The 15,439-nt window shown below is 39.0% G+C and overlaps 2 protein-coding genes across 2 annotated transcripts; both read right to left on the reverse strand.

Annotated features, from left to right (window-relative positions):
* Nucleotides 1-212: 212 nt before the first annotated feature.
* nbl1 (NBL1, DAN family BMP antagonist) lies at nt 213-7,785 on the reverse strand. The gene is made up of 4 exons (XM_079241802.1): nt 7,454-7,785; nt 5,150-5,330; nt 1,946-2,057; nt 213-927 (listed from the first exon to the last, which is right to left on the reverse strand). The coding sequence occupies exons 1-4, from the start codon at nt 7,464-7,466 to the stop codon at nt 643-645; spliced, it is 591 nt and encodes a 196-aa protein (XP_079097928.1). The 5' UTR covers nt 7,467-7,785; the 3' UTR covers nt 213-642.
* Nucleotides 7,786-10,855: 3,070 nt separating this feature from the next.
* LOC306756893 (MICOS complex subunit Mic10-like) lies at nt 10,856-15,294 on the reverse strand. The gene is made up of 4 exons (XM_079241805.1): nt 15,221-15,294; nt 11,306-11,353; nt 11,105-11,214; nt 10,856-11,015 (listed from the first exon to the last, which is right to left on the reverse strand). Exons 1-4 carry the CDS (start codon nt 15,279-15,281, stop codon nt 11,007-11,009), a joined length of 228 nt encoding a protein of 75 aa, XP_079097931.1. The 5' UTR covers nt 15,282-15,294; the 3' UTR covers nt 10,856-11,006.
* Nucleotides 15,295-15,439: the final 145 nt, after the last annotated feature.

A 15,439-nucleotide genomic window follows, 5' to 3' on the forward strand; every position in this document is an offset into this window, starting at 1 on the left:
GGGTAACAACTTTTTGTTACTTCACAACATGTCATTCAACTCTGTAGAGGAAAAAGCTCAGATTACCACCAATGAAGCAGCATGCAGCAGGAAATTTTTTCATAATCCAGCAGCACCTAATAAATCTCTGTTCACGGTTGAGTTTGGTCAACAAAAGAGATCCAGACCATGTGCCAAATAATACAGCCAAAGCTTTATTCTTGAGACAAAAATGGGAAAGTCTTTCATTTGACTTTTGTGTGTATGTCCATGACACCAGAGACAGTGATCACAACCACAGAATTTATTGCTTTGAAGCTGATTAAAAGCCTACAGTTTATTCACAAACTACAGTCGCGTGTGGATGCAACAAAAGCACACATAATTATGTGTTAATTAGCAAACAGGGGTGCATAGACTGGTGCTTGTGTATGTTTATCACTGTATATGAGCATGACTGTAAATGTGTGTGTGTGTGTGTGTGTGTGTGTGTGTGTGTGTACCTTCAGAGAAAGATTTTAACATGAAGTGACGTCATATCTTCAAAGTGCCTTTACAGTATAAAGTACTATGAACAGGTACAGCGGATGCAGCGTGGAGGAGAGCAGAGAGGGCAGCAGAGATGGGAAAAGTAAAAAAATTTGGACAAAAAAGCTGTCAGTCCTACCCTCCGTCTGATGTATGGGGTAGTGTGTGATGGTCTGTGTGCAGCTGGACATGCTTATTAGAGTGTGTATCTGAATGGGGCACAGGGTGAGACTGAACTCCGCTGAGGGTGTCGGATAAGGACGGAGCTGAATCCAGGGTGTTGTCTGCTGGATACAGCTGCATCACCGCCCCCTCCTGGCCACCTTCCTTACTGCACGACTGGCAGCTGCAGTGGAAGATCTTTTCCACCAGCTTATCCACCCGGGGGGACTCTTCACTGCCTGGGCAATCCAGAGTCACCTGGGCAGACACATCAACACATGTATGTAAGTATAATTGTGCCAACGTACAGTTAATAAGACTTGCTCATTATTTCTACTTTTGTGTGTTATTTTTTTAAAAATCTGTTCTCATTCACTGACTTTTTTAATTCCTACATTTTCATAGTGTGTTGACATATTTCAATCACCAGTACATTTCACACCTAAAAGTTGTCTTTTTATTTGTTTATAGTATACTTTTCATACTGAAAGATTTGTGGAATGAATATGTGACACATTGGTACAAAGAAATACTGGCAAAACTGTCAATACAAAGTAAAGAGAAAAATACACAACCCCCTGTAGGTGTTACAAAAGCTCAGCCAGCTCTCCAGACCACACACAAATTCCCAGTTCCCTCCTTCTATTATCCATCGAAAATGGTCATTCAGCAATTTTACCAAAAGTCAAAGCAGCAGGGAGACGTATCATCTTTCGTGAGAGCGGACTTTGTTTCTCTTCTAACTGAATTAGTTCAAAGTCCTGAAACAACAATCATATCTGAAGGCAGAAACAACCATTTCCAGATAATTAGGAGCAAATTCAGGGAGTAAATGCACTTTCTCCTGCTTTTCTTGTGCAACAGACCTAGAAAGAATATTAATCAAACTATCTGGTAACAGCAATCAGCTCCGAGAGATACAATATTTTCCACTGAAACATGAGGTGACCTCACCTGTGGTCCAGCCCGCCTTGTCTACCTGGCAGCTCTCCAAACTACATAGCCTCACCACAAAGCCTTTGTTTTCGCAAGAGTGAATTCCTTTCTGTCTAAAAGACACGATGGAGTTTAAAAGAATAAAAAAAAATTTAAAAAAAGCTTCTATTCCACCTTCTGGAATCTATTTTGTGTTTTTACTTTCTTCTGTTTTCTGTTTGGGTAGTGAACTGTAAATCCTCACCGTCTTTCATGTGTGGAACTTGTGGTTTGTGTGTTAGTTTGACAAGTCAGAGTTGGTGTGTGTTTGCTACATGAGCTAATGCGCTATAACTCTTACCACTTCCCACTGTGTCTGGGCAGGCATGCAGGAGTCACAGTGCACCAGAGATTCAGTTGACTGTGGAAATGTGTTGGGAACGCTGTAGCTGAAACACTGGCCCAGACAAGCTCTGCAACGAGGAGGAGAGAGTGCGTGATTTCACGTGGGCCTGCACTTGATTCCACTGCATGACCAGAGCGTTTCAGTCTGTGTAAGCAAGCGCTGCAGGGAAAAACGCAGCCTGAAATCTGAACTGATTTATTATGTCTGAGGTCGCCCACAGGTCTCAAGCAAAATGTCACAAAATGGAGACTGGAAATTCTTAAATGTTTGGGAATTATCAGCAAATTTGTGATTAATAATTAAAAATTGTGCATTTTCCCCCCAAAAAGCTTCTGACTATTTCCACTTTTAAACTTCAACACTTCATTTTTTTCATTTTGTTCATGTTCTCTGTGAAATCCTAAATATAGTTATAACTAATTATTTGTCAGATTACAGCCGTTAAAGGGTCCGATCTACGATTTCTTTCTAACCTGAGTGAGCAGATGTAGCGGTTGAAAGAGACCTCTTAGGAATGCTGTGTACTTATCATGTTGTCTATAGGGACAGATGAACTTGGTCTGCAGGGTTTTGGTGTTTTTTTTTTGTCAGAAACTTGCACTTGAAAATTACAAACACATGCTGCTCAATAAGTATTGAAGAAGTTTTGTAACATTTGAGCTCCTGCTGTACAACTAACTTCTAAAGGAAGCGTCCTGCATCTTGGTTGCAGGTAACTGAACCAAGAAGGAACTGACATCTATTGCTTCAGGAAAGAAAAAAAATACAAAGAAAAATTTGGGACATATGAAAAAGTATGTAGGTTTGTAATCGTTTTAATATAACCTGTAACACAAACTAGGAAATGAATAAAAATATATAATTATTCAACTAGAAGCCATAAAAGTCCTTTGTTTTTTCTAAATAATCACCGATTTGCAAATATTCTTGATTGAAAAATCTTAAAGTAGTTCCACGAAACTTTCTGATCTTTAAAATGTGTCTTTCTGACTTGTTTTGATACCACAGTGACATTTATTATGTTTGTTCCTGGAGCCATGTCTCAGGAACGTCCTGAGGCCGTGGAACCACTTTATTTTATCTTTAAAGGTACAGCATGTAAAAGTTACTGACATCTAGTGGGAAAAAGGCAGTCATAGATATTAGTTCAAATGCCAAGTCCATGTAAATGGATGGTAGGCATCACTGGCCAAAATTCTTCCAGACATAAACGTGTTTTCATCAGTGGCCTCAGGTGTAACAATCACTGCACTACAGGTAGCTACTTCAATATTGTGTTTGTGTTTGTTGTCTTCTTCTATGGTCCTTTAAGGCTTTCCTTATCCCAAATAATGCTCTTGCACAAATCTAACAAAGCTGGTTCTGCAGTGGTGAAGCTGTAAAGCTCAGAGGGCATGTCACACAGAGTTTTTTGTCCATTTAGAGATACCATAGTAAACATGGTCGTATAAATATGACAGCCTCCATGTATATGGACCCACGCCAAATAAATCATTCTAAGACTATAAAAACATTGCAGTTACTTTACTTAAGTGATACAATGCCAACAGAAAATAGTTTTTAATTATTTGTATAAAAAAATATTTCAGTCTCTGACCTTTGATTTAAAAAGGAACTCGTGACCTCGCAAGTGTCAAAAAGTCAGAAAACAGACTTACTTCAAGCAACAAGCGTGGTGAAGCTAACCAACCCAAACAGCAAGTTGTGTGACTTGCTGCCAGTGTTGCCACACTTGGATGGCAAGAAAACAGTTGAATATGCAGATTACATTTTTATCGCGTTAAAAGCAAGACCACACCAGCGTCGCACTGGTGTGGGATGTCGTACGACTCACATCAAATGCCACCATCAGCACCGATTAGAAGCGTTGTGAGCCCACGTCTGACCACACAGATCATGGGATGTGGTGAATTTACACAGTTGTAGAAGTCAGATTTTAAATATTAGATTAAAAAAAAGGTTTGTTTTGATCAGTGATAACGTTTCTTGCAAAGAGCAACAACTGATATAGTTGGTAGGCTGCCATATTTGTTGACTTGCTATGGGACGGGAGCCAGGATGCACTTTTGTTGAGCAGATATAGCTGAAAAAAATTATTTTAGTCCAGAAGTGACCATGCTTGATATTCTAACCGTACTTAAAAGTAACATGGGCCAGCAGGTCCTAACACGTTGCATGTCCAAGTGCTGCCATTGTATATGTGTATATGTATATGAGTATATGTGTGTTTTGGCGTGCATCCTGGCATGAACTAAAGACACAGTTTGTTTTTTTTATTTGTAGTCTGTCGTGTGTTTTAGTGATTACAATCATATTAATGGTGTATTATCTAAAATACATCCAGAAATAACTTTTTAAAATATTTTTCACACAGTTTTCCACTGCCTTAATGAATGTAATGTAATGAATGTCTATTAATTAGTTTCTTCCATATTTATAGCAACATAGCAAATGTAACATTAGCCTCTCCTACTGAGGGGTCACCAGGACATGGATAAAGTCAAGTTGATAACAGAGCACCCTCTGCTGGATCACTACTTCTAGTTGTCTGGTGCAACTTAAGATTTTATTATTTTTCATTCAAAAGGGTTCCTGTTGCTCAAAATTTCTTCAGATTTCAACAGATGTTTGAAGTTGAAACAGAGTGAAAGCCCTGATGGAAATCAAGATTCAGAGGGGACAGTTGCACTGCATACTGAATATTCATGAGTTATTCACATGGATCGGCTTTTAGTTTATCCAAAATCCTATCCTAAAGCGGGGATAAAATCAGTTTTGTAAGGTAAAAATGATTCAACAGTAATTGAACCAATTTGCATCTGTAACTGATTACAAGGTGTGCTGCTCACACGGCTGCTGCCTCAGTCTGCCTGATCGGACGGGTTGTACTGGAAGTGATTTCATTGTGCTGGGACACCAATTCAATAACAAGAAAAGCTTCTGATTCTGATTAATTACTGTGTAACATGCAAAATTACTGGAATGAATAAATTATTTTGCTTGACATACAATCAGTACCAACCCCTTAAAAGTGAATAAGACATAACTCTGAGAAAGTAACATCTTGATAACAAGATGTGTCCACATCATTCATTTTTTTCCAGCTGCACAGAGGGGTTGTCAGACAGAGGGAGAGACAGAGAGAGCCTTCATCCTGACCTGTTTTGAATAGAGCGAGGCTGACATCCTGTGTGCCCAACTATCTGTGTGATGTTCTTGGCTTCGCACCAAGCGCTCTTGTCGGGGAACAGCGCCAGGCGGTTGATGTGTGCAGGTGGTGCCGCTGAATACAGTGCAAACAGTGCGCAGCAAATTTGAATCCTCTGCCACATGACTGCACCTAAAGGAGCAGAAATCCACAGCATATTACTGCTCGGTTAACTTTGTTTGAGAGAAATGTCACCTGATTTCCTCTGGCCAGGTCATGTCTGCTTTTCCGGGAATGTGAAACTTGAAGTTTGCATATTCCTGCTGTCGACAACTGACCCAGTCGACGTGAGCTTGAAACCAGTCCCTGCACATCAGATTTTATCAAGCTGGTATAGTTATCTCATTTGAATGATAGAGACTTTTTAAAAATATTTTCAGTGAGAACAACATTGCAAGTGGTTCACATGACCCAGAACTGATAATACTATGAGTGAGGGAAGGAAATCTCTGCTCCAGGCCTGCATTCTCCAGCATTTTGTCTGTCCTCTGCTCCATTCCACTTTCTTCTTCAAAAATGCCTCAATTAACAATGTCATTTACAGCCAACAAAAGCCTTTTCTCCTGCTGCTTATAAAAAGTGTCTGGTGGTCATTTAAAAGTCTCACCACTCAGTTTAGTTCTAACCAAGACATCATGATTGACTGAAACTGACACAAAACAAGCAGTGATAAGTAACCGAGTTCATTTATTCAAGTACGTTTTAAGTTAACTAGTTACTTCCTACACTACTTTTTACTTTAACTCTCTCTCAGTTAAGAGGCAAATATTGTGAAAAGCTACATAATGCCAGTCAAATATTTGGACATGTCAGCTTGTTCAAAATGAACAGACGGGCGAGTCTAAACTTTTGACTCAAATTTTATTTATTTTAAAGGGTTGGTTTAATAATGTAAAAGTAATCAAATAAACGATGCACAAGAGGAAAAAATGTGTTGCTCCTAAAGAGAATTAGCTGATCAGCAGATACTTGTATGAAATAAAATCTGGAAAATCACCAGCTTCATTGTGGTGATTAAAATATTAATATATAATTGTAATTAGTCTAATGGAAACCTTCACTGCTGATACTTTTGTGCAGTTGCCGGGACAAACATCTGAATAACCTTCACTTATAGTTTCTGTACAGTGTTCTTAAACAACAGATCTGAATTTTCTAAAGTAAATCCCAGAATAAAATCTTACTATGCCAATAAAGACTGTAGTTGTTTTGTGTCTTCAAGAATGTATCCTGCAGATGTTTTCCCATAAAATTTGTCTTTGTGGTCCTTTTTTTTTTTTTTTTTTAACTAAATTTCACCCCTTTGAACTTTGTTTTCACTGTGCACATTCGCTAAATGACATTCTGTGTCTTATTTTTAGTGTCTGATTATAGAATTCCTTAGTGTATGTCTATGTTTTGTTTATTTGTTTTATTTTGCTTTGTGTAGTCTTTTTTTTTTTTTATGAGGGGTGTCCCACCGGGCTTATTTTTATCCAGTCTTCGTATCTTATATCTCTGCAATTCAATTTTTGTGTCTATCTTTGTTTTGTTGTTGTAATTTTATTTTTTTGTATTTGTGTTACCTCTTTTCATCTCATATAGTTGGTTATTTATATAAGCCTTTATATCTGGTTATTATTGGCTGTTTCTACAGTATAGACAGATTAGATAAGTATACCAGGGGGCCACTTGGTGGCCCCTAGATTTATGCTCCTGTGGGCGAGTTTAATGATCTGTCTGCTGAGCGACTTAATTTCTGGCCAGTTGTAGGGGTACAGACAGGTCTACCCCTAGAAACACCCTTATAACTAAATAAATAAACACGTCCTTAAATCCTAGTTATTGTAGGAGCATATGTAGCCATTATCACCCCTGATGGGTCACAATTTAGAAAGGGAAAACATTACCTTACATTTAGTTTGAACGTTCAAAGAGGCTAAAAAAAATAAATAAATAAAAAAATTTAAAAAAAAATAAAAAATTCCAAAATCCTATTATCCTTTCTTCATGTCCCCTAATAACCACTGTTGTTTTACCTGGACAAATGTGGCCCATTATAATTTCCGCCGTAAGTAACAGACTGATGAGTTAAACCGAGTTTGGCAGCAGGGAGAAGCTGGAACCGTCTTCTAACAAGTGTAACATTTACCAACCAACTCTGGAGAGGCAATAAGCCGCAACACGTTGGAAGGAGTGCGGCATTGACGCTACTTTTCAAAGTAATGAAGTACTTTATCTGAGTAAGTAAACCCAGCAGAGGTCGAGGCACTTACCGCTGCTCATCATCGCTGGCGGACAGCCTGAACTCTGCGCAACGTCCCGCTGAGCCGAGCCGAAACCTGGACGAGGCTCCAGAAAACACAGAGGATGTCGTGGGGTATCACACGTGAGCTGGTTATCTTGAAAAAGAGAGCAAAAAGTGCAAAGACTATCCGAACTAAACCTGTCATAAACCAGTTACATCATCCGGAAAAGAGACAGAAGCGTCCGTCCGACGGCGGGGGGAAGGATGGAGAGATAGAGCAGAACACTAGCTCATCTCCGAGTCCATCAGCTCCGTCCCTCCCCTTTGTTCTCTTCCCGTCCAGTGTTAAATTCCCCTGCAACTCCGCTGAAAAACACTTTCCAAGTTGTTGTCTTTTGTTGTAAAACTCTCATGCGAGGGTTAGGCGCGGTTGAGCCCTCAGACAGGCGTCCTGCTGCGCCGTTTCTGTGCGAACCAAAACGGGGAGGGAGGGAGGGGGGACTGCTGGAAAGCTTTCAAATGTTTCCCTAAAGAGGAGCGCTCATATTTACTGTACAAATATGCAAATATAACAAGATTAAAAGCAGAGAGGGATGTTTGCAGTCATCCACACACATCTGGCAGGGCTTTGATAAACATGTGCTTTTAGTTTTTACAATTGAAACATTAACAACACAGTATAATGATGATGCACAACTGGAAAACAGATGTGAATCTGTGTAATGTTCCCCTATTTCTTAAACCCCTTCTACTCAACAGAAACATTAAAGCAACTTTGGGATGTTGAAATGACTTGAATAGCTGGTTAATAAACAGAAGCTCATGACAAATTGATTTATGTGAGGTCTGGAGTAAAACCACTGAAAGCCCCATGAGCATGTGTGCTGCTGAGAGGCATTTTGCTTGTTTGGCTGACCTTTGTCAGCTTCCTTCAAATTTGATTTAAATGAGAGTGCAGGAAATAATAACCCTACCTTTTTAGTTTTTAAATATGATTCCCAAGTTTACTATAACAATAAATATGAGTCAGAAAGCCTCATAGCAGCATGCAGCAGTTTTCACTGGGAAATAAAGTACATGGATTTTCAAGACAAATGAGCAACACACCAGCATGATAGCATTACGAGTCTCTGCATGAGCTACACACACTGATATTCAATACTTCATGAAACCACATTTTCAATAATTTTGTTTTAATAAGACATTAATGCATTAGTATTCGGTGTATATGTGTGTATGTCTCTGTTGCATTTGTGCAGGTATGTTTATGTCCATATGTGTCTATATAATTATGTTTATGCATATGCTATAATGATAATATTATAGTCTTGTAGATTAGATGGGAAACGTTGGGAAGAGAAGGGGGTGAGGCATATTCATTACGTTTTTAGTGCAAAGCACTTTGAGTTGCATTTTATGTATAATAAAGTGTTTAGTAAATAAAGTTTAATTTGACTTGATTAGATTTAGTAGGAACAAGCTATTATAATCACTAGGAAAATTTTTCTGCATAACTTCTGCATTTCACTTCTAATGAAGATTCCCCTGCTATCATAATTGTTCAACAGGCAAAAAATCAGAATGTTTCCTTCACAAGTTGTAAAATGTCTTGCCAAGGCCAACAGTTCAATATGCACTAAACTGAATTGTAATAGTGCAGCTTATTCACTCACTTAAGTTTCAAGTGTGATGTAAAATATGTCAAAATTAGTTATAATGGTAGATCACAGATCACAAATATTTCCTCCTCAAACCTATGTAGTTTTTAGGAGGAAACTATGCAGCTGCAAAAACTGAAATGTAAAGTACATGCTACATAATTGCTCCGTAGAGCACCTCATTAAATCAGTTTATTTAACTTAATCACCCCTGGTAGCTTCAGGCTGACTGGCATTAAGCAGCACACTGAACAGCATCACTGAGTTGGAGTCGTGCAGCTGCACACACACACACACACACACATCATGTCTGCTCCTATTCTTCAGAGCACCTCTCAAACCAATTCACAGCAAAATGTGATTTTTTTTTCTCATGTGGTGGGAACTTCTCAATCTCCATTCATAGTTGGAGCGCTGGGCTCCTTGTATGATCCCTGTGTGCTGGGTGTATATATGTAAAATGTTCAACAAATGTTCTAGGTTTTGATTTTAGATTTTTAGAAATGAAATAAATACAAATCTGTTTTGTAAAAATCTTGGCAAACATTGCTCTTCTTCTCAGATCCTGCTCTTTTTTCATCTTTGGGAAATCTCTGCCAGACTTGGCTTTGGCTGCTTGTTGCAGTGCAGAAGGCACATAAAGCAACATCTCATTCTTGCACTCCCATGGATCAGCACACCTTTGCTCACAGGTGTTCAGCCTGGCTAATGTCCATGAGCACCCCTATCGGTTTCACGCTTCACTTGCAAACAAATATTTTAATGGACTGGGGACGAGTGACACGGCTTAATTTTTTGACAGGGTTACTCTATGCTTGATACATCGCAGCACAGCGCTGAAGAAACAGGCCTTTGAACACATTGGAACAAGTTGGATGCTGTTGTGCGAAGGAATGTATGTGCTTACATTACTGAGAAAACTGTGACTGATGAAAAGGGAAAATGTGAGTGTCTGTGTAATTGAGAAGGCGCATGCGGCAGCGCTGTCTTTGATGTGAAAGTGTTCAACATGTGTTATTCTCAGACGTGCAAAGTGCAGAACTCACCTGTTAGTAATAAGACCAAGCTCTTGTCCAGAAAAGGCATTTCTCTGCATTCCACGGATTCTGCTCCACCAGGGGGCTGGATAAACGTGTGCACAATCTCACACAACCCACCTAGCAGGCCCATGCAACTGCATGAAAGTGATCAATCACACTCCACACCATCTTGTCTTGACAAATATGGGATGCAAGAGAGTTCTGCAGGTATGTAGATGTGTGCTTTTCAACTCCCTGTGATGACTACGGTTACGGTCACAGCAAATGCTTGTTTGGCTCTCACAACCTAAAACAAGACTACAATGCATGCTTTGCTATGTTTGGTCTATTCTAAATAAAAATCAGGGTGAGTTCATGTCTTGTACTGATATCTTTTAAGAAATCTCCCATCCATATCCACAGCATACCAAGACGCCAACATCTATTGAGAAGAATTTAAGGGGACGATACAAACTACACAAGTTCGTGTCATACAACTAAACTCTTTCTTTCAAAGCTCTCTCAACACTCGCTTTGTTCCTCTTCCGACTGCATGTCTTTATTCCATCATTCAGTAAAAATTTTTATACTCCCACTCTGGAGGGGCTGCAGATGCTGAACCTGGCCCTCATTCCAAAACAGCAGGAGTTCGAGTCTCCCAGCTCATTAACACACAGAATTACCTCCCACCCCCAAACCACATTTCATTCTTCTCAAACTTTCACAGAAAAACAAAAGGAGAAAAAATAGTTTCCACAATGACTTTATTAAATATACATTTATTGCCCTTCGATTTACACAACGCATGCATCGTTGGGTGGTAGTGCCGGCAGAGAGATGAGCAGCAAAAGAACAGCAAACACAAAAACAGATGAGAAACTCCTCATCATCTTCAGTCTCTTTATTACTGGTCCTGAAAAGTTACACAGAGGAATCTCTTAGTGACATGTCCGTGTGTCATAAAACCTCTTGAAAACAATTCATTTTGCAACATGTACTCACCTTAACCACGCGACCATGAATCAGATACGGTGATCTGAAATCATGCTGGCAGTTGCTGTATCCCATTCCCAACCCTAAGCCTGAACCAAGTGACACAGGCCATGTGCGGCCTAGTGGAGAGAAACATTCATCATCACACAGTTTAAGGAAAAAAAAAAAAAAAAGCGAGCACCGCAAACATGTTTTCTTAATAACACTTACGTTTAAATAGAAGGACAGAGAACACAATGCCAACACCGAGGCCTGTTACTGCAAAGAGAGACAAAAGAGAAAGTATTAGTGGCTCCGAGCCACGAACATCAGAAGACACGGTCACAGAAACAGAACACAAAAGAAATAAACACTTAGAACAAATTACACACATGGAGACCATTTAGACCACAGAAATGATAAAGACGACTGAAACAGTTCAAAAACTGGATGGAAAAGATGGAAGTCTGTTGTAAATGAACAGGACGCTGCTACTTCAGGAAGCAGTTAAATGTGACATTGCTTCAGTAGCAAGCCTTTGCCTTGAGAACAACAAGGGCATAAGAAAACAAAGGCAAAGCATCCAACATAATGTAAACTATAAACGACGGCTGGAGATGAGAAAGAGCAATGAAAGGGTGATGACAGCATATGCAACGTGAGCAACAGGAGAGGTTTTAAGTCAGTAGGTGTACACAAGAGTGCTAGACCAAGTCAATCCGGCAGATTGTCAGTCAGGGGCAAAAATCTGCTGGAAGCCCTGAAACCAGAGTGGGATTTTGAGGAGGAATGTGTTTGTGCGCTTAGCTTCACCTCGCTGCAGGCCACACCACACCCAACAGCAGGCCAGCCAGCACAGAAAACACATAAAAACAACCATTTGGGCCCCTCCGACTCCTAATTGGATTCAGAGAAATATGCAGCATGACCAATGTGCCTGAACCAGCACCCTCAGACTGTTGTTTATTACACAACTTACAAATGTCAAACAAGACCACATAAACCTCAGCTCATCTTTATTATCGCCGCACATCTACAGAATTATGTAGTTCTGCTTCCATTTCAAGCAATGACTCAGTTAAATGCAAGGTCCTTCATTTCTTCCAGACCCAGTCTTCCTTTGCTCTTCAGCCAGATCGTTTGTGAACCACTAACTTTCCACTGACAGTAACGCAGCAAAAGCTCTGGCAAAATCTGAGGCCAGATCAATATCGCATTTTGGCATCCTTTCTTTTGTCTGGACATCTCCAAGGAGCTTGAATTATAACAAAAATATTTGAGCTTGAGTAGAGTGAAATGAATAACCCGCAGACCAGAAAAGTTTTTCCAGCAGATAAAATCCAGAACTGGTTAATTGTCCTGTTATTCATTTATCCCTCATCTGATGCATTTTCAGCAAATGGCATCAATAAGACAGTCATTTTCAATCAGTGTGACTGAATACTGTTCCACCCAAGTCATATAATACAATTTTCTTTCCCACATCGCCACTTTAAAGTGGTTGTAACTGCATTTCTTTTGTGTTTTAGTTTCTGAGGCCAAACTCTTTGCTCATTTTGATCTAAGGCTTCTTTTATTAAAATACTTCTAAAAACCCAAGGACTTCCCAGAAAACTTAAACTAAAAGCTTTAGGTCTTAGATTCTAAAGAGACTTTTTGAAGATTGGAAATGACTATCCAAAACCAGTTTAACATCAAATTAAGGGACGCAGAAGGACGCAAACTGGGGAACAAACGTCGTTTGCTATAAAGTGTTCCAGTCATCAGATGACCATTTTCCGTCTCCCACTATTACACTCACAAGGGTAAAGCTAAAATAAATGTTTTATGGAGAAAATAAGGAAAAACGAACATTTCAATGTGAATCTATTATAAATATCCTGGAAAGTCATATTCTACATTTCTTTTGCATGACCTTACAATACTTTACATCTCCATGACAGATGCATTTCCACACACAGCAGACGTTTAGTTAGTCACTCAAGTGAAACTGTCAATTGCTACACATTCTCCATGTTACACCCAATCTTAAACAACAGCCATGACCTTAACCACACAGCAAAGCCAGAGCAACAGTCTGCCTCAATCATCCTCAGCAGTCTTCATCACTGCTCACATTAAGGGCTCACAATAAGAGTGAATGTAAACTGGAGTGGATATTGCAGATATTGGGTGAAACTATTATGATATTTGGGCTTCTTGCAACAAGTAAAAAGACAGTTTGGCTGAAGAAGAATCATTTTCAGTCTGTTACGTCAACATGAAGTTGCTTCTGTAGTGCAGACGTGAGTATTGACTGCTACCGACAGGCTATACATGTCATTCTTCACCAATTCCTAAAATAAATGTACCATTTATGCAGCTGTTTCCCGTGATGGATGAGGATGCTAGAGTTTGTTTACATTTTAAAATTCAATGTCTTTGATTGCCTTCAGTATGTCATTTTTCATGTCATTGTAAAGTTGTGAAGTTGCCATTTGTAACATGTATGTTCATCGAGGAAATTCACGCTGGCTGTGAAATGTTTGCAACATTTTTCAAAATGTCACTTTTTCAAACATTAAAGGGCAGCATCACTTTACGAACCACACTGAGTGCACACCATGTTGCCCTGTCTTGTTGTGTTTATCTGTCTGTTAAACACCCCAGTGATCATTGACTGTCGAGAAGATGGAGCTAGCCTGTTTGTTAAGGTCTTTTTTCCCAGCTGGGAAAACTGCAGTTGATGATTGTGTGAGACAGAAAAGAAAGACAAATGAAAATTATTGCGTCCGGCAAACTTGCGTGCATTTTTTTCTTACTGTGCGATTAATTGACTTATTGCGACAGGCCTAAACTATACATGAGCAATTTTGAAACAAATATCTAACTTTTAGTGTAACAAAAAATGTCACATTTTAACATTTAAGGCATTTATTGCTTTTAAAACACATCTGAAGCATGTCATCAAACACATTTGCGCTGATTTGACTAGTGTGGTATCGTGTATCGGGCGTGGTATCGGAACACTTTTATTAATACCAATTACGAGTACACACACGCGGTATTGATACGGATATCGGTATCAGTGCATCCCTAGTATCAACTAATCTAGGTGAGGGAAAACATAAGTTCATAAAAGTTGGGAAGTGTATTCTGCACAAAATAGACACAAGTATGAAGAAAAACATTCATACCACAGACTGACAAGACACCTGATTAAAATTAATCTTATACCAGCTACAGGTAGTAGAAGTATAGTTAGCTCAGCAAAAAGGAAAAAAAACACAAACAAAAACTTACAACCTATTCAGAGGGAATGCTTCCCATTAAAAGGAACGTCCATGTGTGGATAATTAAGATCATAAGAGCGCATTGTGAGACTACTGGCCAGATGCAGAAAACTCTGTGTAGTTTCATTACTAGAACTGTACAAAGATAAAAATGTGCATGCACAGTCTTTTTGGCTGATTTATAGAGGCATGGGAACGTAGGGTTGCCTTTTGTAAATGTGAACCTTTTCAATTACTAAAATTGTTTAGTTCCTTTCAGTATTTTTCATTTTTTCATTATTTGACTATAAAAACAGATGAATCACATTACAGATGAATAAAGGGGCAAATTTAGCATGGCTACTTCAAGTCATATCCATCTGTCCCCATAAAGGGAGTTTCACTTTGCATACCGGTTTTAACTTCTCCCTGCCATTTGCCCCATTTGATGAAGTTTTAAAAGCTAAATAAGTTAGTAATTCTCGAAACTCCGGGTCCTTGTAATGTATTTGTTTAAGATATGAGTCGTAGGTAGGAATCCAAATAAAGACTGTGGCGCATCTCAAACTACACATTAAACACTGTCACATTTTTTCCAGGAATAAAAAAAAAAAGCTACAGATATTAATTTACCAAAACTGTGTGAATTTTTTTCATTATTAGTAATAAAAAGTTCCTTTATAATCAACAAATGTTAAGTTTTATCCATTCATTTTTCCGACTTTGACCTCGGTCACATCAACCTGTCCAGCATGGTTTGACTAAAAACCCACTTTAAAAAGGGACTACAGACTCAAGCCTTCGCTTGAAACCCACTTTACTCCACAAGTACAATAAACGTTATGTTTTAATGCATGAATAATCAATTATATCTCACAGAAGTAATTATATAAACCTGTTTTTAGCGCCGTATCAGCAAGGCATCGGTCCCATTTCCGTCCGTAATCGTCAGCCATCTTTCCTGCTGTCATGAAGTCTCGCAGCGTCAAATATCGCGAGAGAAAAAAACCCTCAACCCTCGTGATCTCATATGATCACTTTTCTGATAGTTGTTCTCAAGTTATTTATTATTTAATACAAAGTGCTGTACGTTTCTCCTCTCTTTTGATAACCT

This window comes from Telmatherina bonti (assembly GCF_933228915.1).
Source record: "Telmatherina bonti genome assembly, chromosome: 6".
NCBI classification, from domain to species: Eukaryota; Metazoa; Chordata; class Actinopteri; order Atheriniformes; family Telmatherinidae; genus Telmatherina; species Telmatherina bonti.

What these genes read in the sequence shown, in the direction of transcription:
- nbl1 (XM_079241802.1), bottom strand. An exon ending in CCTCGCTCTATTCAAAACAG is followed by an intron (nt 2,058 to 5,149) that starts GTCAGGATGAAG and finishes TCCTCGTTGCAG; the next exon opens with AGCTTGTCTGGGCCAGTGTT. An exon ending in CCCAGACACAGTGGGAAGTG is followed by an intron (nt 928 to 1,945) that starts GTAAGAGTTATA and finishes GTGTCTGCCCAG; the next exon opens with GTGACTCTGGATTGCCCAGG.
- LOC306756893 (XM_079241805.1), bottom strand. Translation starts at nt 15,281, where the DNA reads ATGGCTGACGATTACGGACGGAAATGGGACCGATGCCTTGCTGATACG. An exon ending in TGATACGGCGCTAAAAACAG is followed by an intron (nt 11,354 to 15,220) that starts GTTTATATAATT and finishes CTCTCTTTGCAG; the next exon opens with TAACAGGCCTCGGTGTTGGC. An exon ending in CTCTGTCCTTCTATTTAAAC is followed by an intron (nt 11,215 to 11,305) that starts GTAAGTGTTATT and finishes TCTCTCCACTAG; the next exon opens with GCCGCACATGGCCTGTGTCA.